The following is a 26116-nucleotide window of genomic DNA, read 5'->3' as shown; positions in this document are numbered from 1 at the left end:
TTATACGCTGTCGCGTGTTATACGCCGATAAATACGGTAATGTATAGAAGGTAGGGCCCGAAAGTGACTCAAGCCCAGGGGCCCCCACAGCCCTAAGTCCTGCCCTGATGGTCAGGGACAGTGAACCACTTGTGAGGGAAAGTTTAACCACTTCAGGACCACCGCACGTCGATATACGTCCTCACTTTGAGGACGGATATCATTGTTATGGCAGCAGCTAGCTGCCATAACGCCGATATCGCTGTATTTGGCCGGCGGTCCGGTCCCCATCCCGCTGCGATCCGGTGCCCTCCGCCGCTAACCGGAGCCGTCAGCAGCGGCAGAGGCAATCGGATCCTTCCCGTGGCTGTGCATGGAGATGAGTGAGGGGAAGACGGCCCCCACCTGTCTCCATGACACTGCAGAGCGGAAGCGACGTCAAAATGTCACTTCCGCCCATAGCTCTTAAAGGGACTTTTTTTTCATTTTTTTAAATGACAATATTTTTTTTTTTTGCATTTTAGTGTAAATATGAGATCTGGTCTTTTTGACCACAGATCTCATATTTACCGTAAGAGGTCCTGTCATGCTTTTTTCTATTACAAGTGATGTTTATATTCCTTGTAATAGGAATAAAAGTGACACAATTTATTTTTTTTAAAAACCAGTGTAAAAATAAAAAATAAAAGCCAAATAAATAAGAAAAAAACAATTTTAAACGATCCCCGTCCCGCCGAGCTCGCGTGCAGAAGCGAACGTGAGTACCGCCCGCATGTGAAAATGTATTCAAACCATACATGTGAGGTATCGCTGCAATCAATAGAGCGAGAGCAATAATTGTAGCCCTAGACCTCCTCTGTAACACAAAACATGCAACCTGTAGAATTTTTTTAAATGTCGCCTATGGAGATTTTTAAGGGTAAAAGTTTGTTGCCATTCCACGAGCGGGCGCAATTTGGAAGCATGACATGTTGGGTATCAATTTACTCGGCGTAGCATTATCTTTCACAATATAAAAAAAAATTGGGCTAACTTTACTGTTGTCTTATTTTTTAATTCAAAAAAGTGTATTTTTTTTTTTTAAAGTGCGCTTGTAAGACCGCTGCGCAAATACGGTGTGACAGAAAGTGTTGCAACGACTGCCATTTTATTCTCTAGGGTGTTCGAAAAAAAATGTGTAATGTTTGGGGGTTCTAAGTAATTTTCTAGCAAAAAAAAATGTTTTTAACTTGTAAACAACACATCTAAAAAAGAGGCCCGGTCCTTAATGCCGCGTACACACGATCGGGATTTTGGTCGGAAAAAGATATGATGGCTTTTCCGACGGGATTCCGCTCAAGCTTGTCTTGCATACACACGGTCACACAAAAGTTCTCTGAACTTTCGACCATCAAGAACACGGTGACGTACAACACTACAACGAGCCGAGAAAATGAAGTTCAATGCTTCCAAGCATACGTCGAATTGTTTCTGAGCATGCGTGATTTTTTGCGTTTCCGAATTGCATATAGACGATCGCTTTTTTCAGATAGAAATTAGAGAACCTGCTCTCAATTTTTTGCTGGCTGGAATTCCACCAGGCAAACATCCGATGGAGCATACACACGGTCACATTTTCCAACCCAAAGCTCACATCGGTCTTTTGCTGGCGGCATTTCTGATCGTGTGTACGGGGCATAAGTGGTTAAAGCATAGTCGGCAAATGAAATACTGTACAACCCTGTGCCGTTCTGCAAATACTAAATATATCCATACATCTTTGCCCATGATTGTATACTTGTATGTGCTGTGCAAAAACAGGGACAGATAAAGGAACTGTGTTTATCCGAAGTGTATAGCTGATTACTCGTAACTTGACTTACCCTGTTTAGGCCTTGCCTACAAGGGTAGTTAACAGTTTGACCTCTTTTCTTTCCATTATCTCACTAATCATAACCTTATTTAGTTTTTTTGTGCCTTATAGGCACTTCTTTCTGTGATATTACCAGTAACAATGGAATCTATGCCATGCCCCAACAATTAAATACTAGATTGCACCTATTCCATGAGAAAACTCCCCCAACCACCCCTCTGCAAAAAGAAAATTAAATTTAACTCTTGCAGTAGCTCTACAGTATTAGAGATGCTGAGCATAAGCTTTGTTGATTAGAGTATTGTGGAGGGGGGTGTCAGACTGCTGGAGATCAGGATTGTTGTGCGCTTCTATAAGAACAGCAGTTCAGCTTTACAGAATGCTGCAGACACAAGCCACAGACAAACCACATAGACGTACGGTAGTAAACATTTTTTTAAAATGACATTATTTTACTTGTTATGCAGCTTGACTGCATAACAAGTAAATATAGTACATGAGCTTTCAACTGACCTTCAAACCTAAAACACTAACTATTAAAACAGATGTACACCCTAAACAAAACATATAGGCTCCTAACACACTGTGTACAATAAACAACTGCAATTTTTGCTTTAATAAAATACTTTGCATGGATTCTTCATCCTTTGTTGCATCAAAGTGATTTTGATCAGCTGTCTCTTTGCAGCCACTTCCAGTCTACATGCAATCTAGTGATGATTGAATGGCATTTTTCAGGGCATGTATCTGGATAGTGACAAGAATGGGCCATACCTGCATAATGTGTGCAGTTAAAGTGGTTGTAAACCCACATAAAAAAAGACCTGCAAGACAAAGGCATAATGAGCTAGTATGCATAGCATACTAGCTCATTATGTAATACTCAAGTGAGATCGAAGCCCCCCGCTGCGATGCCCGTACACAGCACTGGCTGATGACATTTCTCCCCTGAGTTACTTACGGGTATCACGGCGCTGTGATTGGCCGGCGCCGCAATGACACATGCACGTGGGAGCCGCCGGTAATGGCACACTCACTGAAGCAAACAGCACGTACGTGCCATTGCTTTAGTGCGCATGTGCCGATGACGTCGGCACATGCAGATACAAGGGATATGTCCTAAACCAGGTTTAGGAGATATCCGGGGTAGCTACAGTTAAGCCTTATTATAGGCTTAATTGTAGCAAAAAGTGGATTGTAAGGGTTTACAACCACTTTAAACGTGGTACAGGCATACTCCACTTTTAAGTACACAATGGGGTTAATTTACTAAAGCTGGGAAGTGCAAAATCAGGCTCACTTCTGCATAGAAACCAATGAGCTTCTAACCCCAGCTTCTTCAATTAAGCTTTGGTAATAAAACCTGGAAGCTCATTGGTTTCTATGCAGAAGTGAGCCTGATTTTGCACTTTCCAGCTTTAGTAAATAAACCCCATTGTGTACTTAAAAGTGGGGTATGCCTGTATAAACAATGCCTATGCAGGTGCATCTCAAAAAATTAGAATAGCATCAAAAAGATATTTTATTTCAGTAATTCAATTAAAAAAGTTAAACATATATATTATATAGATTACTTTACACACAGAGTGATATATGTCAAGCATTTCTTTCTTAAAATGTTGATTAGGCCTACAGCTAGTGAAAACCCAACATTCAGTATCTTAGAAAATTAGAATATTACGTAAGACCAATAAAAAAAAAGATTTTTAATAGAGAAATGTTGGCTTACTAAAACAGTACAGTACAGTATGCACTCAATACTTGGTTGGGGCTCCTTTTGCATGAATTACTGCATCAATGTGGTGTGGCATGGAGGCAATCAGGCTGTGGCACAGCTGAGGAGGTTTGGAAGCCAGGTTGTTTTGATAGCAGCCTTCAGCTTGTCTGCATTGTTGAGTCTGGTGTCTCTCATCTCCCTCTTGACAATACCTCACAGATTCTCCTTGGGGTTTAGGTCAGCCGAGTTTGTGGGCAGGTGCCAAGTTTTCCTGGAAGATGAAATCATCTCCATAAAGCTGGTCAGCAGAGGGAAGCATGCAGTGCTCTAGAACAGTGTTTCTCAACTCCAGTCCTCAAGGCGCCCCAACAGGTCATGTTTTCAGGCTTTCCATTATTTTGCACAGGTGATTTGATCAGTGTCACTGCCTTAGTAATTACCACAGCTGTTTCATCTGAGGGAAATCCTGAAAACATGACCTGTTGGGGCGCCTTGAGGACTAGAGTTGAGAAACACTGCTCTAGAATGTCCTGGTAGAGGGCTTCGCTGACTTTAGACTTGATAAAACACAGTGGACCATCACCAGCAGATGACATGGCTCCCCAAATCATCACTGATTGTGGAAACTTCACACTGGAGCTCATGCAACTTGGATTCTGTGCCTCTCCACTCTTACTCCAGACTCTGGGACCTTGATTTCCAAATGAAATGCAAAATTACCACAGAGCAACAGTCCAGTCCTTTTTCTCCTTAGCCCAGGTAAGACTCTTCTTACATTGTAGCTGGATCAGGAGTGGCTTGACACAAGGAATGTGACAGTTGTAGCCCATGTCCTGGATACATCTGTGTGTGTGGTGGTTCTAGAAACACTGACACCAGCCATAGTCCACTCCTCTTGAATCTTCCCCAAATTCTTGAATGGCCTTTGCTTCACAATTCTCTCTGCGATTATCCCTGTTGCTTGTGCACCTTTTTTCTTCCACACTTTTTCCTTCTATTCAACTTTCCATTAATATGCTTGGATACAGCACTCTGTGAACAGCCAGCTTCTTTAGCAATTACCTTTTGTGACTTACCCTCCTTGTGGAAGGTGATATTGACTGTCTTCTGGACAACTGTCAAGTCAGTAGTCTTCCCCATAATTGTGTAACCTACTGAACCAGACTGAGAGACAATTTAAAGGCTCAGGAAACCTTTACAGGTGTTTTGAGGTAATTAGCTGATTAGAGTGTGACACCATGAGTCTACAATATTGAACTTTTTCACATTATTCTAATTTTCTGAGATGCTGAATTTTGGGTTTTCACTAGCTGTAAGCCATAATCATCAAAATTAAAGAAACAAATGCTTGAAATGTATCACTCTGTGTGTAACGCATCTATATAAAATATATGAGTTTCACTTTTTGAATTGAATTACTAAAATAAATTAACTTTTTGATGATGTTCTAATTTCTTGAGATGCACCTGTACAAACATGGTATAAGCAAAAAAGCACAATTGGTTTGAGGGTAAAGTGAATGTTTCAAAAACACACACCGCACTATAGATTTAAATCAACATGAGAAAAGATGTCACTGAGAACTACATTCCCAGTGTTCCCTGAACACATGAAACCACACTCAGCATGGGAAATCAGACATTGCTCAAAAAGGAGTTTGAGCAGAGAGGAAGGAGGAGTATGTAGATTTTTCCTCTCACCTTCCGCACTGAATCAGATGCCATAAAATGGGTTCAGATATCCTGGAAAGACAAAAAAACCATTATAAAGCATTATTTTGTGTAATCTCTTCTGCTGAAACTTTCCTTACCTGCATGCATCAATGGACTTGTTTACCTCTGAAGGGGTGACCATCTACTTGTTCTCAATGGGAGAGCAGGTAAATCAATGCCTGTTTGCCAAGGGCAGTCCCCTTTTGGAGGGCTCCATTCTCGGCAAGTATAACCGGCGATTTCTCTGTAACATTGGTGTCAGGGCATTTTTTTCTGTTTCAATGGTTTTTATTAATTGTTTTAGTAAAACAATAAAGAACAGTTGGTAGAGCGGCGAACAATCCTCGCTTGTTCAAAGTGTGTCAGATAAACAGATAAACAAATAAACAAATGTAGGGCTTTATACAGATTAATGAAGACCCGACACGCAGGTTAAGTCTGCTATGTGGACCCCCAACGCACTTTACCTAGAATGTAAGGCAGGACAGTAACCAGTGCTGAGATACTGGCAGATTGTTTGAACTACATGTACTCTACGATGCAATCATTCTACCAACCACCCAGTGCATTGTGTGTATGCAAGACAACATGGTCCCTGATATAGATCATTGCTAAGGTAAAACCTCAACAAGTTAGTCCAGGTGGCATAGTTACGTAATAAGTAAGATTTTCAGCAATCGTTTATTATAACTGCTCCTGGCCCCTCCCTCCTGCAAGCAGCTTACATGGGGGCACCCGAGCTGAGCTGCAGAACCGTGTGTCCATTCAGACATGGAGCTGCGGTTAGGCCCTGCCCCTCTCTCTCCTGATTGGCTAACTTACTTTGATTGACAGCAGTGGGAGCCAATGGAGCCACTGCTGTGTCTCAGCAAATCAGGAGGCAGAGTCCAGGATGGCCAAAGGACTCATGGACATTGCTGGACTGAGATGGGGTCCCTGTAAGTATTTGGGGGGGGGGGGGGCGATGGGGGCTGCTGCACACAGAAGGCTTTTTATCTTAATGCATTAAAAAAAACACTTTCTGCCTTTACAACCCCTTTAAGTAATGACAGATACAGATAACAAATGTGATATTAGAAAATTATAACAAGAATACATGGCTATAGATGCTTTTTTCGCCACAGAGTCTTCCGCCTTTGCGCCATGGCACAGATGATCAGACAGGGTGCTTACTTGCCCTGGTACAGGACTGACTATTATATTTTGGTTGTGGTATATACAGGACTAGCTGGTAACATTTGACCCACCCCCCTTGAAAGCAGCATTACCTTTTAAGGACTTGGTCATTTGGTCAGTTTGTATTAACATTCCTTTGGTATGAAGTCAGCTAATGTAACCAAGCTTAGAATTCATTCTTAGATATTGTGAGCCAATATTACAGGAGAGTATTTTTTCTTTACACTTATGATTGACAACAGGGTATTTTGTCCTCCTAGTGGTCACTTACACCAGGGTATTTTTTATGTCTACTAACTACTGACACCGAAGATTTTTTTCCTCCCTCTGACCACAAACACCATATACCTGTTGATCCTACCAGGCATCCAATGTGTTCCTATCTTCCTGTATAGGCTCACAACCCAATCTCTGCTGCACTTAAATCACAAAGAATGTTGTCATACCTGCCTAAGTTAACCCTTATTCCCCACCCTTTCTCCTTTATGTTAAGGAGATGAAGAGAGGGAGGAGTTTTTTGTAGTCCATCAAGAGAGAACTAAGGTTTGGCTGACAACACTGCTTGGAATCAATAGATATTTTCTTTTACTTGCGTATATTTTAAAGAGAAAAAAATGTGGACATATGGATGTATTGCAGTGATGTATTAAATATGTTTAGACATATACTTTAGGGCATTGTCTTTTACAAGATATGTTAAAGGATGTTGATAGTATCTATTTCTAAAATAACCTACATAAAATGCAAGTTGGATACACCATACTAAAAAAGAAAAAAAAAACAGGAATAATTAACACAATGGGAGGAAGCTCAGATAGGAAAGGATACACTGTAATTCAAACTGAGCATGGCATGCTACACAAGCAGAGCACCCCTAGCACAAAAAGTAATTTATCAAAACTGAAGCAGCCAGAATCTGGAACAACTGTACAAGACAATCAGTCAGCTTCTATATTTTGTTTTCAAAGCTTAACTGAATAAGCTGAAGACAGAAGCTGATTGGTTGCCATGCACAGCTGCTAAAGATTCTGGCTGCTTCAGTTATAATAAATGTACCTCATTTTTTCTGCTTATTCTGGCTGTAGCTTCACCCCTGGCTGAAGCCCAAATTATGGGTTTTCCTATAGGGGAACTACAGTCAGCACTGAAGCCACTGCCCCCTTTCCTTTGAGTGCTTCAGATTTCCTATTCAGAGTAATGTGCCTATGTTTAGGTAATCCAATCCAGAATAATCCTATGTAAATTGTGGTGGTATTTCATACCACCACCTCCTGTACTGGGCCTGTGCTCAATGCTCACTGACTTGTCACTGGAGACACAGAAGCCATTAAAGGACATTCTGAATTCACATTATTCTGTACCTTTCATCAGCTAATTCACATAGAAGAAGTACGCCTTCTTATCATAATCTTCCTCTTCATCCTTTTCTGTCTCACTCTGTCTTCTTGGCTGGCTGCTGCACACATCTTTCCCCTGAGTTTCAACTACTAATACCAGCTCTGCTCATTCCCTTTTTCACAGGCAGGCAAAATTTTTAGAAAGTTCGGTGCTGTCACTCGCACCCAATTATGTATTTTTCTCCTTGCTAGCAGCGTGGTTGGACAGTAGTGAGGGAGGGGGGCAAGCTGTCCACCATGGTTGCTCAGCAATGACAACAAAGATCAGAACAGGACCAAGTTTGTGTTGTGGTGATACTTCTCTTTGAAGTGCTGCTGCAGGTCCCTAGAAGTAATTACACTTTGCACCTGCTAGCAGCTCATTGTACACCAGAACAGATAAAATGTGTTGCAGATGTATGCTTAGATAGCTGACATTAAACAGAACCAGTAGCAATTAAGCTTTTGCAGAAATTGAAATATTTATGCCCTGTACACACGGTCGGACATTGATCGGACATTCTGAGAACAAAATCCATGGATTTTTTCCGACGGATGTTGGCTCAATCTTGTCTGGCATACACACGGTCACACAAAGTTGACGGAAAATCCGATCATTCTGAACGAGGTGACGTAAAACACGTCCGTCGGGACTATAAACGGGGCAGTAGCCAATAGCTTTCGTCTCTTAATTTATTCTGAACATGCGTGGCACTTTGTCCGTCGGATTTGTGTACACACGATCGGAATTTCCGACAACGGATTTTGTTGTTGGAAAATTTTAAAGCAAGCTCTCAAACTTTGTGTGTCGGAAATTCCGATGGAAAATGTGTGATGGAGCCCACACACGGTCGGAATTTCCGACAACAAGGTCCTATCACACATTTTCCGTCGGAAAATCTGACCGTGTGTACGGGGCATAAGTCTTAGATTATTACAATTGAGTTCTTATCCATCATCTAGCAAACCCTCACCCTGCATCTAATAAATTCTCATCCATTATCTGATCATCCTTCATCTAAATCTTATTTTGTGATACACATTTATCATACGAAGGATCAGATTTTGATAGATGATGGATAAGAATTTTCTAGACTGAGTTTAACATTTTGCCAGTTAAAGTCCCAGTTAAAGTGGTTGTTATCCTCTCTATTTATTCATGTAATCTGACCTGTGTCTGTGCCTTATAAAAATAATGCAGCTATATATCTGATTTGTGAGCGCCGACTGGCGCTCACATGACCTGCCGCCTCTTTCCTCTCTCGGCCTGACAGCTGCAGCGGGCAGTGCCGAGGATCCCCCGCTGACGTCAGCCAGGAGGGCAGGAGGCGCTCACAAATCAGGTATATAGCTGCATCATTTTTATAAGGCACAGACACAGGGCAAATTACATGAATAAACAGAGAGGATACTGTAAAAAATTAAGAGTAATTTGAGCAACAGGAGGGGAGGGGGCAGGCACGGACACAGAGCTGACAGGCAGAAAGGGAGGGGGGAGAGGACAGAGGAGACAGCGAATGATGGAGGCACGTAAACTGACCACGGTGTCAGGGCTCAGCAGCCATGATACACTGGGGTCAGTGTACAAAGGGGAGAGCAGAACCAGGCAGGATCAGCCAGGTATTTCAGGTGATACAGGGAGCCAAATGACACAGCACAAGCACTGTGCTGTATAAAATGCTTTAAAGAAACAGGATTTCTTTTTTTTTCTTTTTAGGTTAACAAACACTTTAATGGAACTGTTTTAGTCTTGAATCTGATGAGATTGTGTCAGCCACAACTAATGGTTGTCACACATACGATAAAAGGGTCTTTTTTTTATTCAAAATAGAACTAAAGGCAAACCTTTTTTTTAAATGTGGATACATTGTTGAGTAGGTTAGAACTCCTGTTGTGTTTTAATTGCATTCTGTGTCCCCAACTGGGAAGGTCACTCTCTCTAATCGTATTGATCATCATATTGATCACCAATGTCACTGGCAATAAAAGTGAGTGTGATACCAAAATTTTGAGTTGCAACCAAAACAAGAGTAGAGAGGAAATCTTCTAATGGGGACACACTTGATTTCCCTAATATTGGAAAGCTAATCTCTTACTTCCTGTTAAGTCTACATGGAAGGAAGTGAAGAGAAATCTCCCTAATAAGACACAAATGGCAATAAAACCCGAAAGCACTTTAACTATCTCCTACTCTATACAAAATGAAGAGCTGGCTATAAAATTTTCCGACAACACAATCTCTTGTCAGAAATTCCGATCGTGTGTACACAATTCCGACTCACAAAATGCCACGCATGCTCGGAATCAAGCAGAAGAGCAGCACTGGCTACTGAATTTCTTTTGTCTCGGCTCATCGTACGTGTTGTACGTCACCGTGTTTTTGATGTTTGGAATTTCCGACCAACTTTGTGTGACCATGTGTATGCAAGACAAGTTTGAGCCACCATCTATTGGAAAAAATCCCATGGATTTTGTTGTCGGAAAATCCTATCGTGTGTACAGGGCATAACACTTCTGCAAGACAGCTAGATGGAAACGACATGAGTAAATGCCAGTTGCATTTTGTAGCGTTAATCAGTGGCAAGTGAAAGTGTGAGGGAAGGCTTTATAGCTGTGATCCCCTGTAATGTGTATCTGAATCTACATATGTGAGGATAGAGATTGTGCATTTGGGAAAGGAAGGGTGCTGGTATTGGAATACATTAATTTTTTTACCTGGGAAGAAGTTTACATTGCTGTAATCTTTCGTCATGTCACTTTTTGCAGAGATAAGTGTTATATGTTACACCATGTTTATTAAAAGTCATTGTGGTAATTGTGAGTCCATTTATGTGTATATGACTTTACCTTCCTAGGCTCCCTCAAGTCACGTTCATAATCTCCTGACAACATGTTGATTAGCTGTGCAGTATTATTTGGTAAGTACAGAAATCTGTAAATACTTCTGTAAATACAGGCCAACCCAGAGGTGACATTACATGTTTTAGTGGACACTAACTAGTTGGATACAAATTACTTTGACCTTTTTTTTGTCGGTTGTCACTTTGCCACTATCCTTGTCCTTCATGAACTCGAGTCCTGCCTGATAGTCACAGCATAACTCTGGCTTTAGCTAAGAGGCAGAGCAGCATCCCATTAAATTCCATTAAATACACCAATGCTTATACTTGCTCCCACTGGCATCAGTTTTATGGGACATATTTTCCTCCCTCAAACACCAACACTATTGGGCTTATTCACACTGACACCAACAAAATGGGTTTTATTTTTCTCCCACTGACATAAACAATATGGGGCCTTTTTGCCTCCCACTGTCACCAATGATGTGAGGCTTATTTTCTTTGCACTGACATCAACGATGGGTCATTTTTACTCTCCAACACCAACCGTGGGGCTTCTTCATTCTCAAAAGCTTCAACAACATGACTATATTTTATCCAACTTACACAAAGGATGAGGCCTATTTCAATTCCACTGACACCAACCATGGGGCTTATTTTTACTTCAACTGGCAATGTGTCTTTTTTTATCCCACTGAAATCAACAGAATTTATTTTATCCAGTTGAAACCAAAGAGGAGGCTCATTTTATCCCATTGACACCTATGATAGGGCTTATATAATCCCACTGACAATGGGGCTCATTTTATTCCACTGACATTAGCAATGAGGTTTATTTTATCTGACTGACACCAACAACAGAGCTTATTGTTTCCACTGACAGCAACAACAGGGCTTTGTTTTATCCCTCTGTCACCAATGGCAGGGCTTAGAGTATTTTAGACCAATGACACCCAAAGCTGGGTTTTATTTATCTCTTTGACACTAAAGACGAGGCTTGTTTTATCCCACTAACTCCAACGATGGCGCTAATTTAGCCCACTGACTCCAATGAAGGAGCAAATATTATCTCACTGACTCCAACTATTGAGCTCATTTTATCCCACTGACACCAATGAGGGTGTTATTTTATAGCCCACTGACATCAAAGACATGGCCTATTATAATTTACTGACAGCAGCAACAGGACTTTTTTTTATTCCACTGACAAAAACTGGGCTTTTTTCATCCATTGACACTTATGCCCTGTACACACGATCGCACATTCCGACAACAAAATTCATGTTTTTTTTTCCGACGAATGTTGCCTCAAACTTGTCTTGCCTACACATGGTCACACAAAGTTGGTTGGAAATTCCGAACGTCAAGAACGCGGTGACGTACAACACGTATGATGAGCTGAGAAAAATGAAGTTCAATAGCCAGTGCGTCTCTTCTGCTTGATTCTGAGCATGCATTGAATTTTGTGCATCGGAATTGTGTACACACGATCGGAATTACCGACAACGGATTTTGTTGACGGAAAATTTGAGATCAAGATCTCAAATTTTGTGTGATGGAAATTCCTATGGAAAATGTGTGATGGAGCGTATGATGAGCCGAGAAAAATGAAGTTCAATAGCCAGTGCGTCTCTTCTGCTTGATTCCAAGCATGCATTGAATTTTGTGCGTCGGAATTGTGTACACACGATCGGAATTACCGACAACGGATTTTATTGACGGAAAATTTGAGATCAAGATCTCAAATTTTGTGTGATGGAAATTCCTATGGAAAATGTGTGATGGAGCCTACACACAGTCAGAATTTCCGACAACAAGGTCCCATCGAACATTCCCTGTAGGAAATTCTGACCGTGTGTACGGGGCATAACAATATGGCATATTGTACTTCCACTGACTGACCAATGATGGGACTTTTTACTTTCTCTTTAGTGCACCCCAAGGCCTTATTCTGTCTAAAACATAGCAAAGTAGAAAGGCAAAAGGGCGACACTACCAGCCATTTAATGTGAAGCCACACTCACTTTCTGGCCATATTTATTGGCCAAGCTACCATGTATCCAACAGGTGATGCCCTCACTCTATATTGTTTTTTTTTGGACCAAAAGAAAAAAAATGAAAGCATATAATTTTGTTACACAAGCCATATTGTAATTTAAGGTTATTAAAAAATACCTTTCTGTTTGAAACTGCAGCACTGCAATTTTCAATGCAATATGGCATCCTGGAAGTGTTCTGTACATGGAACGCCTCCATTGACCATTCATTGTCACAAAATTTCTAGAATCTTTCTGAAAATTTACAAAGCAGTATCGCCCATATTGATGTATTCTCACACATAAAGTGACCACCAGAAAATATGTGGCAAAAGCAATTCAAAAGCATTGTACTCTAATCGCCAGTGTGCTCTGACCCTTAAGCTGAAAAAAAGCTATGCAGTGCATCATGGCAATGTGTTTGCGTGCATTTAGATGCACTGGGGTTGATTTACTAAAGGCAAATAGGCTGTGCACTTTGCAAAATGCAAATGCACTCTGCAAGTGCAATTGCCCCAGAGTAGATGAGGTAAAGCTTCACTTTGCAAAGAATACCCAATCAGGCGCAAGAAAAATAGAAAAAAACAGCATTTTTACTGGCACATGATTGGTTTATGGAAGTCAGCAGAACTTCTGCTCATTTACTAAGCTTTGGAGAAACTGCTCTTTCAGAGTACAACTGTACTTTTCAAAGTGCACAGTCTATTTGCCTTTAGTAAATCAACCCCACTGTGTTAATGCAGCTTATTCATTTGAGTGTGCTGGTAGTGCAAACTTAATGCTCGTTCACTTTTTTTAATGCATTGCACCACAATGCACAGATGGTTCACATCTGTACATTGTGCTGCACTGAAATCATGTCTGTCGAGGTGTATTTGCAAGGTGCATCGGGGCAACATTCAAATTACAGATTGATGTGTACACCAGAGTTTGTTTCAAATGAAACAAAAAATAATATAAAGCAATGCATTAACCATACAACTGCAACATTAAAATATAAAAAAATGAGCAAAAGTCATCATAATTTTCATTCATAATGTATTGGTACTAGATATTACTACATCTTTGAGATCTATTGTTATAGATAGATCTAAGATTATGTGTCTTTATCTATTTTTCTAATAAATAAATCATGCATATACAGTATATTTTGTGGTGTTTTAATTTTATTTTGTAATAAACACATTGTTTTTATATGGTTGTATAATCCTTATCTGACCAATATAGTCAGATTTTTCTTGTTTTTTTTTTTTTTGTATAAAATTTGTAGAATAATACTGTTTCTCCATCTTTTGTGTTTCAGTGATAATATGCCTTTCTGGATGCCTCTGCAATTACTTAGACCAATCATGTATGTATTCTTCTGTCCTGTGATCGTTCAATGATATTGATAGTTCAATTATTAGAGGAAACTGGTGGGCTAAATCCCCCAGCACCCTGGGGTGCAATGCACCCATGCCCAAAGCACCCATCCACCCCCCCCAGTTTGAGCGCATGTGGACTGGTATGGTTCAGCAGGGGGGCACTCGCCCGTCCCCCCTTTCCTGGCTTGCCAGGCTGCATGCTCGGATAAGGGTCTGGTATAGATTTGGGGGGGCGCCGTTTTTTTTTTTTTAATTTTGGCGTGGGGTTCCCCTTAGAATGGACTGGGGAGACCCCACGCTGTTTTTTCCTTTATTTTTTTTAAATAGCTGGGTGCTGGCAATTGCAACCGCAAGTCAATTTTAATGTGATTTGGCTAGTTTTTTTCTTTAGAAATGTAATTTTTGCTGCAGCATGTTCTATACATGCTACAGATGCGCCACTTTACAGGCAGACTAAGAGGACCCCCCAGGCACAATATTTAAAGGAATTTTTCATTTTTATTGTTTCACTTTAAGCATCAATAAAATTACTGCTCCTTTAAAAACAATTAAAAAAAAAATTGCAGGGCAGTACCCAGACCCCTATACAATTTGTATGGCCAATTACTTACACATAAGCCTTCAAAATGGGGACTTTTGATTTCTCATGTTTGACTCCTATAGAATTCAATGGAGATTGTGGTTCGGGGCAGAACTTTTCTCCCGTTCGGGAGTTCTGCTGCGAACTGAACAGGGGGGTGTTTGGCCTTTCTCTAGTGGAAAGGGATGGACAGCAGACCGACGAAAAATAACTATTGTCTGTATTGCTATACTAATGTTATAAAATAAAAGTTATTTTAAAACATTAAATAGTCCTTTAAAGGAGACTGTACTATGAGATTATAATGTGTATGGTAAGCTGTAAAGTGTGTGAATTCAGCTTCTCATCCTCTCCCCTAGAAGCTCTGACAAGCTGTCTAAATTCTGGACTTAATGGAGCTAATGTAGAGAAGAGAGGGCTGCAGATAAACAAGTACAACTTATGTATGAAGCTTTGTTTCATCTCTGTGCATCACCTGAGGCTAGTCACTACACTGGATACATATAGGGGCTTATAACCACTTTAAAAGAGAAGTGTGGGTTGAAAAAAACAAACATTTATACTCAGATGATACGGTATTGGTCCAATGCTGCATCTGTCCCCCACTGCTTTTAACACTGAGAACCGAGTGATCACATGACCGCTGGTTGGTTCTCGGTCTTCAGTGAGCAGAGAGCGGTGACAGTCAGCAGCTCCCTGCTCTGTCCCTCCAGCGCTCACTGGAGCACCAGGCTGCGGAGGGAACTGGGAGTGGTATGCTGAGAGGCTGAGCTAGCTGCCAGTCAGACATCTGGGTGGATCCCAATATTATTGTTGTGATCCTTGTAAAGCCTGGATCGGCTCTGTGACATCAGCCAACAGTGGACTTTAGCCTGCTATCGGCTGAATCTGGGTTACAGGAGTGCAGAACTAAGTGCCCTTCTGTGACCCATAGAAGTATGAACAAAAGAGCATTGGCCATGCTTCTTATTTAAACTAAAAATATTATAAGAGATAAGCAGAGCTTGCACTGCTATCTAAGTTTTGATATTGGTCCAGCAGAACAATACAGGAAAGCAAAATTTGATAAGTCATTTTAGTGCGTGGAGCAAGTTTTTAAAGTACCATAGTTGATTGTTGCAAAAGTGGATATTATTTAGCTACACATTCGGCCCACGCTTTCCTCATGCAGAAACATCTTCTTAAAATAATGTCATTCTTCATTATGGTGTCTTGCTAAGTTAAATATCTATGTTAAAGAAGGTAACAGAAAACTATATAAGTACAAAAAAGTTAGTATTAGAGATTATTTCACTATTTATCATCAAACATGAGATATGCCCTGTCTTTTACTTCACACTAAATGTAAATTTTTTTTAATTCACAGATGAGGAAACAGCACCAGTGCTAACTTTATTACCAAGTCACCCTTGGTACTTAATGGGAGAATCTGTCACGATAAATTGCTCGGTTCCAAACAAACCAAAGAAACAAGGCTTCAAGTTTTTTAAGGATTATATTTCAATCAGCACACAAAATAGTTCAACTTTCGACATCCAAAGCCTTGAAAACTCTGATGGTGGTTTGTATAGTTGTGAAACATTGCAAAACAATTCCAGCTCTACAAGAAGCAACAAGAAACCAATCCATGTGTATGGTAAATTATTACTATTACCATTTTAACTATTATTGTGTTAAGGGTATCCTTATCTTAAATTCTGGTCAAACCCTACTTACTCAAAAAAAATGCTTCCTCCTCCTTCCTAACATTTATTCTGACTAACCTACGCAAGAAAAGATCTCCCCTGTTTCAGCAAGTGGTAGCTGTAGGGGCATGCATGAATAAAACAGTGCTTAGTGCATTCCTACCATGTGTTATAAAACAGAAAAGCCGAACCCACGGGGTATTTACCCACTTCAGCCCCGGAAGAATTTACCCCCCTCATGACCGGGCCATTTTTTGCAGTCGTGCAATGTTTTACCCAAATAAAATTGACGTCCTTTTTTTTCCCACAAATAGAGCTTTCTTTTGGTGGTATTTGATCACCTCTGCGGGTTTTATTTTTTGTGCTATAAATAAAAAAAGCCAACAATTTTGAAATTTTTTTTGCTATAATAAATATCCCAATTTTTATATAAAAAAAAAAAACATTTCTTCAACAGTTTAGGCCGATATGTATTCTTCTACATATTTTTAGTAAAAAATTGCAATAAGCGTATATTGATTGGTTTGCGCAAAAGTTCTAGCATCTACAAAATAGGGAATAGATTTTTGGCATTCTTATGGCATTTTTATTATTTCTTTTTTACTAGTAATGCCAGCGATCTGCGATTTTTATCAGGACTGCAACATTGTGACGGACAGATCGGACACTTTTGACACTTTTTTGGGACCATTGACATTTATACAGCGATCAGTGCTATAAAAATGAACTAAAAACGGGAATGTACCCCCAAAGGTGACGGGGCTTTCAAAGCAGCGAACAACAATGCAGATGTTGTATGGTTTAAAGGGTAGCTTTATTGAACGTAGGACATCAGAGTAAAAACATGAACTGTATACATCAATTTAAAAAACACAGGAGCACATACAAAGCTATACATGAATCATATGCTACAGAAGCGCTTGGGTAGTACTGACGCGTTTCGACCCCATCGGGTCTTCTTCAGAGGAAATGCATGCGATGTGGGAGAATTTTATGTACATGAAGAAATAATACCAATATAGTGGTGTAAAAATCAGTCTACTGAACACAATTTATGATAAAAGATTTTTGAGCATAATTACCGAAAGGTATATGTATAGCTGAGTCTCCTATGTTTTGGATTTTCAAAGCAGCCTTCACTGTACGGTCCCAGCACTAAGGCCCACCGGTCAGCCACCACCCCCAGAGGGGAGGCCTGAGCGATAACTGTGCGACTTACGATAATTCACCTCTAGGAAAAGCCCCCGCCGATGGCAGGGGGCGTGTGGATCAGCAGCACCTGCGACCTAAGTATCAAACAGCAACATCAGTGGAGGCGTGTAGAGGAAATAGTCTCGTCAATTTCTATGAAGTTTTTTAGGTCAAATAGTGGTATTAGTAATATTTGCAGAGTTTATCTACAGACTGTTGGGTCTGAGTTCTGCCAAAATTAATTATATTAATGAATTTAGTCGAGATTATTGAAACAAAAACAGGTATATGAACACTGTAAGCTTGAAAGAAAAAAAGGAGAAAAAAGGAAAAAAAGAGACCAAAAGGACTCAGAAACAGAGAAGGGAGAAAAGAAAAAAAAAAAGAAGAAAGAAGAAAGAAGAAAAAAGAAACAGAGGGAGAGGAAGGGAAGCAGGGAGGAGGAGGGGAAGGGGGGGGAGGGGGAAAGGAAAGGGGGGAAAAAGGGGGAAAAAAGGAGGAGGAACAAGGGGAAAGGAAAAAGGGGGAGGAAGAAAAGGGGAGGGGGGAAGGGGGAAAAAAGGGGGGAAAGGAACAAGGGGAAGGAAAAGGGGGGGAGGAAGAAAAGGGGGGGGCACGAGGTATGGGGAGGGCAGAAGGAGAGAAAAAAAAGGGGGAAAAAAGAGTGAAAGGAGGTGGAATGGAAGGGGAAAGAAGAAAGGGGGAAAACACAAAACGAAGAAAAGGAAAAGGGAGGGGTTCTACATAGGCCTAGGTGATGACAAAAGGACAACAGAGGGGAAGGGGATAGAGAGAAAAGGAAGATTGGTCAGCAAAAGGTGCATGAGTGCCAGCGTCATTCCGGACCCTTCCGGGCGCCGCTCCCGTGCCTGCGCACGCATGTGAGTGCGCGCGCATGCACGTGACGTCAGGGTGCCACGTCATTGCGTCGGCAGGGACGGCGGAGCCGGTGTCTTGCCGAGAATGTTCCCTCGGCGGATAAGTTCCCCCCTGTACTGCGCAGGCACAGCGCCTGCGCAGTACATACTACTCTCAGCCGCCGGAGATAGCCGAAGCTCAAATGCTTCAATCAGCTGTACACGGCGCCTGCGCTCTGGGTCCAGGTTCCTTCCCCACCATCCAAGTGGACCTAGAGGGGGAATCTAAAAGTGCCGAGCGCAGCGAGGCCGTGCCCGAAGCGTGGCGAGCGAAGCGAGCTCGCGAGGGGCCCTCTTCCAGGCGCCGTGTACAGCTGATTTTCAGCTGTTGTGCTTCGGCTATTTCCGCCGATACCTACTGCGCAGGCGCAGTAGAGGGGGGAACTTATACGCCGAGCGGAATTTTCTCGGCAGAACACCTGGACACAGTCCTTCGGAACGCCGGGTGACTCACACATGGAGTGCTGACAGTCAGCACTGCCCTCGCACAGGTGAGTGAGGTGGGGGTGGATGGCATGCACCTGTGGCTCACCAGTAGCAACCAATCAGCGTTAGAGGCCGCTATTTTTAAAGAGTGCGGGTCCCTCATTGGGATCCCCATTGGCCATCCAGAGTCCCAGCAGGAAACATTTTTTTCTTAGAGGCTCCTGAAATCCAGGTACTTTTGAATCTTCACATTCAACTGATTTTTGTATTGGTAATTTGATTGTAACATGTTTTACAATCCCACACACAGCTATTATACCTCATTTGGTGCAATCTTTCACAGACTGCCTTCTGCACACTGGGTGTCATGATATGTTCGGCACTTCGAGGTAAATTTATAAATTCATAATTTTGGCACCTCACAACCTATTATTCACTATTGCTACACTCTCTCCCACTGTTCACCATGTTCCTAATTTCACACTATCCTTAATAATCTGCACAATACTCTCCTTCTTTTCCTTTTCACTTGTCCTCACTCCCTTTTGGTCTTTTTGTATGCACTAAATGTCTTTTCCCTTTTAACCTGATTCCCACACTCATGCACCTTTTGCTGACCAATCTTCCTTTTCTCTCTATCCCCTTCCCCTCTGTTGTCCTTTTGTCATCACCTAGGCCTAGGTAGAACCCCCTCCCTTTTACCTTTTCTTCGTTTTGTGTTTTTCCCCTTTCTTCTTTCCCCTTCCATTCCACCTCCTTTCACTCTTTTTTCCCCCTTTTTTTTCTCTCCTTCTCCCCTCCCCATACCTCGTCCCCCCCCCCCTCCCTTTTCTTCCTCCCCCCCCTCCCTTTTCTCCCCCCCCCTTTCCCTTCCCCTTGTTCCTTTCCCCCCTCTTTTCCCCCTCCCCCCCCCTCCCCTTTTCTTCCTTCCCCTTTTTCCCTTCCCCTTGTTCCTCCCCCCCCCCCCTTCCCCTCCTCCTCCCTGCTTCCCTTCCTCTCCCTCCGTTTCTTTTTTCTTCTTTCTTTTTTCTTTTTTCTTTTCTCTCTTCTCTGTTTCTGAGTCCTTTTGGTCGCACAGTTATTGCTCAGGCCTCCCCTCTGGGGGTGGTGGCTGACCGGTGGGCCTTAGTGCTGGGACCGTTCAGTGAAGGCTGCTTTGAAATTCCAAAAAATAGGAGACTCAGCTATACATATACCTTTCGGTAATTATGCTCAAAAATCTTTTATCATAAATTGTGTTCAGTAGACTGATTTTTACACCACTATATTGGTATTATTTCCTCATGTACATAAAATTCTCCCACAGCGCATGCATTTCCTCTGAAGAAGACCCGATGGGTTTGAAACGCGTCAGAACTACCCAAGCGCTTCTGTAGCATATGATTCATGTATAGCTTTGTACATGCTCCTGTGTTTTTTAAATTGATGTATACAGTTCATGTTTTTACTCTGATGTCCTACGTTCAATAAAGCTACCCTTTAAACCATACAACATCTGCATTGTTGTTCGCTGCTTTGAAAGCCCCGTCACCTTTGGGGGTACATTCCCATTTTTAAACTATTTGGGGTGTGCAGCTTTTCCCTTCCCAAGTGTCTCTTACCCTGTTTTAAAAATGAACTAATTACTGTGTAAATGTCAGTGGCAGGGAAGGGGTTAACACTAGGGGGCGATCAAGGCTTTAAATGTGTTCCCTAGGTGTGTTTCTAACTGTGAGGGGATGTGACTGACTAGAGGAGGAGCCAGATCGCTGTTCCTACTTAGTAGGAACAGACAATCTGTTTCTCCTCCCCTGTCAGAACAGGGATTTGTGTGCTTATACACACAAATCCCTGTGCTGGCTCTCATGCCCGTGATCGCAGGTGGCCACCTCCTATGGCTCTTAAAGGAGCCGCCGTACATATATGGCGATTTGCGCAGGAGAGCCATTCTGCCTCCGTATATGTACAGGAGGCGGTCGGGAAGTGGTAAATACAAAATATCATACATAGAACTATACAAAAAATATGTCTTATACACGATATTACCATAAGTATTGGAATGGCTGGCTCACAGTCTCCGCTCAAATTAATCCCAAAGGTGTTCTAACGTGTTGAGGTTCAGGCCAGTCAAGTTCCTCCAACCCAAACTCGCTTATCCATGTCTTTATGGAGATTATGGTGTGGGGTTGTTTTTCGGGGGTGGGCTTGGCCCCTTAGTTCCAGTGAAGGGAACTCTTAGGCCCCTTAGTTCCAGTGAAGGGAAGACATTATGGACAATTTCAGGCTCCCAACTTGCGGATGGCCCCTTTCTGTTCCAACGTGACTGCGCACCAGTTCACAAAGCAAGATCCATAAAGATATGGATGAGCAAATTTGGGTTGGAGGAAGAATGGAGGAAGAACATTCCCATAGACACACTCCTAAACATAAATAAATATGCATTTAACGGTTTAGAGGCGGGGATTTGATGGGCGTAGCGGAGGGGGCGTATCAGATCAGCTAATGATACCCACCTGCCACTTGATCACCCGGAGGAGTCCCTTGTGATAAAGATCTCCTGCTACCTGCTGTTTGTATGATTGCCTGATTACCTTTAGGACCAGGTGAGAGGCCACTCGATTCATGGTGAAGGGTTCCAGTATCAGTCACAATTGTTTGCTGTTATCATCACACTCCTGGTGGATTTATGCCAGCTTATTTGGACATTTATTATTGGACACTCCTTTTGCTCCCTGTGTTAATATATTTTTCTTTATGGTCATTTATTTTCTTTATGGTCATTTATTGATTTAGCGCTGCACCTTTTTTATTTATTTATCTGGAGGGATTTGATCGTTTACCCTGGTGTTCAGCTGCTTCAGTTATTTTTATTTTTGTGTCATATGTGCGCTGATATATTTTTTTATATATTTACACTCCTAAACATTTTGGACAGCCTTCCCAGAAGAGTTGAAGCTGTTATAGCAGTAAAGGGTGGGCCAACTCAATATTGAACCCTATGGACTAAGACTGGGATGCCAATAAAGTTCATGTGCGTGTAAGTGCAGGAGTCCGAATATTTTTGGTAATGTAATTTATGTCTTATGTATTAATTTATTTGAATGATTTATTGTGTGTTAGATTTACTGACATAAAGGGACAGTGCAACACAAACATTTTTTATATGGCTGCAGGGGAATGGAGAGGAATTCTACTTTAAGCCTGGATTCACACTAGTGCGAATTGGATGCGATTTTCACCGCATCCAATTCGCATGTCAGAGATTGTGACCGGCTCTCTATGGAGCCGGTTCACACATCTCCGGAGTGGCTCCGGTGTGAATTTGCACAGGGGTCCTGTGCGTCTTTTGGTCCATTTCAGGTCTGAATTTAGCCAAAAATTTCGGACTGAAATCGGACCTGAAACGGTGAACAGGGACACACCGGACCCCTGCTGTGAGCCGTTCCGGCAAGCAGTGTCAACCCAGCCTAAGGGTATATTCTAGTGTTGTTGGAGTGAAAGGCTCCGTGCTCCGTCCTGGCCCCTCCCCTGAGATGAGATGCACAGCTTATCCCTCCTGACAGGCAAACTTTGAGGCAAACTTTGGAGACTGTTATCAGATTGGTGCACTCACGCACCTTGCAAATGTGAGTACCCTAATGTGGGGAGCTTTTATTCCAATAAACATTTATAAACAATATCACACTATCCAGTTTTTCTTTTTCTTTTCGCTTATTCCTAACTGTGGAGCTGCTGCTGAATACTGTGTATCTGGATTCCATCACTGAGCTGTGGGATGGCTCATAAGCGTGTTTAGATTCAGTCTCACAGCTGAGTTGCACGCTCTGAGGTGAGCGGCTGTCCCTGGGGGGGTCACTGGATGGCACTTGAGCATGGAATTCTGAGCACTAAGATTAATGCACGCACGTTGGATTTTTTATGAACTCTTTTTATGGACTTTATGTGCATTTCTTTCATAAATTGGACTTTATTAACCACGTATCACATCTTGGATTTGATATTCACACTCATTGTGTGGCACTTGGCACTTTGTTGTATTTTTTGCACTTATCACTGTGATATTATTTATATATATTTTTTACACGGTAAATTTCAGATTATATAAATAATTTTTCATTTATTATATATATACAGTTATGAGTTTAATCATCGCTACTCTTATTCAAATGGTATATATCTAGTATATTATTTACACATTGCACCTTATAATCACTTTTAAAGTTTTTTTTTTTTTTTTTTATACATATATCCTTTGTGCCTTACTGTGGCTGGATAAGCCGCTTATGCGGTATTTTCAGTATACCACATATGCATTAATGATCTACAGATTGACATTTTCACCTTAGCGCAGCGTATCTTTTGTATACATTGTATTGCACGGCATATGAAACGTGTTCTGCGCGGGCAGCTAGGTGATTTCCACATTTGAGGCAATATACCATTGTGGCTCGCAATATCCCCTTTTATCTATCTAGGTACTACACCCACCTCCCTCTCTGTCACCCTCCTCTTTCGAAGCACACTGCATTCGTCTTTTCAGTACCATTTCTCTAAGGATAGCTGTGATCTACAGGCCCCCTGGACCAGTATCAACCTTTCTTGAAGACTTCTCTGCCTGGCTACCCTACTTTCTTTCTTCTGAAATCCCCACAATCATTCTCAGAGACTTCAATATCCCTATTAATACTAACACTCCTGCCACTTCCAAACTTCTCAGCCTAACATCTTCCTTTGACCTGAAGCAATGGATACATACTTCTACTCACTCCGAAGGCAATACCCTTGACCTTGTTTTCTCTCACCTTTGCACTCCATGCAACCTCTGTAACTATCCATTCCCTCTCTCTGATCACCACCTTATTAGTTTCACTCTCTCCCTCTCCTCCACCTCCTCTCCCTCCAACTGCCTAAAAACCTACGTCATCTCAACCCTTCTCTTCTCTGCTATCGACAACCTCTACGACAAAATCTCAACCCTATCCTGCACTAACCTAGATTGATACAATTTGTGAGGAGATCTCTACTGTTCCAATACCTTCCACGCTTCACACTTCATGCCCACATGCACAATCATTACTTCCCTCTTTCAGCCCCACCACTATAGACGAGGTTGCTAAACTACTTGCTAATGTCCACCTTACCACCTGCCCTCTGGATCCTGTTCCCTCACAAATGCTACTTTTACCCTCTGGCTCTATGCTACACTCTCTAACCCACATCTTCAATCTTTCCCTCTCTTCTGGCATCTTCCCCAACTCTCTAAAACATGCACTTGTCAGACCCATACTTAAAAAGTTCTCACTGGACCCATCCAATCTTAACAACCTACGCCCCATCTCCTTGCTCCCCTTCTTATCCAAACTCCTCGAACGTCTGGTCTACAACCGACTAAGCATCCACCTCGCTGATAATAGCCTTCTTGATCCCCTTTAGTCTGGATTTCGTCCTCAACACTCCACAGAAACTGCTCTCCTAAAACTAACAAACGATCTACTAACGGCCAAAACCAATCGAAGCTATTCTGTACTCCTACTTCTGGACCTCTCTGCTGCCTTTGATATGGTTGACCACCCCCTCCTCCTCAAAAAACTCCACGACTTTGGTCTCCGTGACTGTACTCCTCGCTTATTCTCTTCCTACTTATCCAACCGCACCTTTAGCGTTTCCTACTACTCTACTTCCTCTTCTCCTCTTCCTTTCTCATTTGGGGTCCCCCAAGGTTCTGTTCTTGGACCTCTCCTATTTTCAATCTACACCTCCTCCCTGGGTCAGCTGATAGCATTCCATGGCTTCCAATACCACCTCTACGCTGATGACACCCAAATCTATTTCTCTACCCCTCAGCTCACTCCCTCTGTCTCCTCACGTATCACTAATTTACTATCATATATATCAGTCTGGATGTCACACCACTTCCATAAACTCAATCTATCCAAAACCGAAATTTTTCCTTCCCCATATTTTTTCTTGGTCGGAGGCTCTCTTACCCTCCGACCCCTTTTGCTTTAGGATTATTGGTAATTGTAAATGTTTTTGTTTTTTTGGTAAGTTTTACATTCTCTCATATTGGTATCCTGAAACAATTACTACAGAGGTGTATCATTGGGATTTTATCCCTCTCTACCGGTCTGTGTCTGAAACTAAACCTCTGGTTATGATATCAGTATGACGGCTACAGCACGGCCCTTAATTGCCGGGATGGCATCAATAGACGTCCTCCCGTGCATGAGTTGCCTGCGTGCCCCATGTGGGGCGCGACGTGCTCTGTGATCACCAAGACAATGAGACTCCTCGGCTGATCACAGATCGGAGTAATGGGCCGATCTCGGCCCCTTACCACATGATCAGCTGTCAGTCATTGACAGCTGATCATGTGATGTAAACAGAAAATCAGTAATTGCCTTTTTTTTCCCTCATGCTGACAGCATGAGGGAAAAAAAAACAGATCACCGGCTTCTGACAGAGGGACATCAGTCCCGAACAGGGAGAGGCATTGCTGATATGCAGTGCCCTCCAGTGCCACCTGCCAGTGCCCACCAGTGCCACCTACAGGTGCATATCAGTGCCTTCTACCAGTGCCCATCAATGCCACCTACCAGTGCCCCCTATCAATGCCCACCAGTTCCACCTATCGGTGCCCATCAGTACTGCCAACCAGTGCCCATCAGTGCCTCATCATCAGTGCCGCCTATCAGTGCCACCTATCAGCGACCTTCAGTGTCACCCATCAGTGCCGCCCATCAGTGCCACCTCTTAGAGCCCATTCACACAGGGGCAACACGACTTCCAGCACGACTTTGGGAGGCAACTTGGACACGACTTGAGTATGAATCACAGCACGACTTGGGGCAACTTACAACACAACTTGAAGATGCCTCCAGGACAGGGAACTTTACAAGTGGCCAATCAGAGCTTATCAGCTGTGTGTGAGAAGGAGGGGGCTGGCTGTTTAGTGGAGGAAATTACTTTCTGTTTCTTTTCTGCTTCCTGTAAAGTTGCCTCAGTATGAACAGTGATCAGACTTGGAGGCAACTTCCATTGAAATCAATGGGTACAAGTTGCCTTCAAGTCGAATTGAAGTAGTACAGGAACCTTTTCTGAAGTCGGAGCGACTGCAGTAGTGTGCATTAAGACAGATCCATTCACTTACATTGATTTTTTCGTGTAGCGCGACTTGAGGCGACTAGGGGCGACTTGGGGCTACTTGAAGTCAGATCCAAAGTTGCCCCTGTGTGAATGGGCTCTTAGTATCACCTCTCAGTGCCCACCGGTGCCACCTATCAGTG

At 42.3% G+C, this 26116-nt stretch overlaps 1 protein-coding gene across 1 annotated transcript in view; it reads left to right on the top strand.

Annotated features, from left to right (window-relative positions):
• LOC141145209 (uncharacterized) overlaps positions 1 to 26116 on the top strand; it is a 140363-nt gene that overhangs the window by 15573 nt on the left and 98674 nt on the right. Inside the window, exons 2-4 of the mRNA XM_073631705.1 lie at positions 10668 to 10730; positions 13992 to 14039; positions 15999 to 16268. Of these exons, the coding sequence (XP_073487806.1) occupies positions 10703 to 10730; positions 13992 to 14039; positions 15999 to 16268 (346 nt within the window). The 5' untranslated portion in view covers positions 10668 to 10702. The remainder of the gene's footprint in view (positions 1 to 10667; positions 10731 to 13991; positions 14040 to 15998; positions 16269 to 26116) is intronic.

Source organism: Aquarana catesbeiana, linkage group LG01, assembly GCF_042186555.1.
Source record: "Aquarana catesbeiana isolate 2022-GZ linkage group LG01, ASM4218655v1, whole genome shotgun sequence".
NCBI classification, from domain to species: domain Eukaryota; kingdom Metazoa; phylum Chordata; class Amphibia; order Anura; family Ranidae; genus Aquarana; species Aquarana catesbeiana.
The sequence above is the reverse complement of the archived record's forward strand: the minus strand, read 5'-3'. Positions and strand labels throughout refer to the sequence as shown.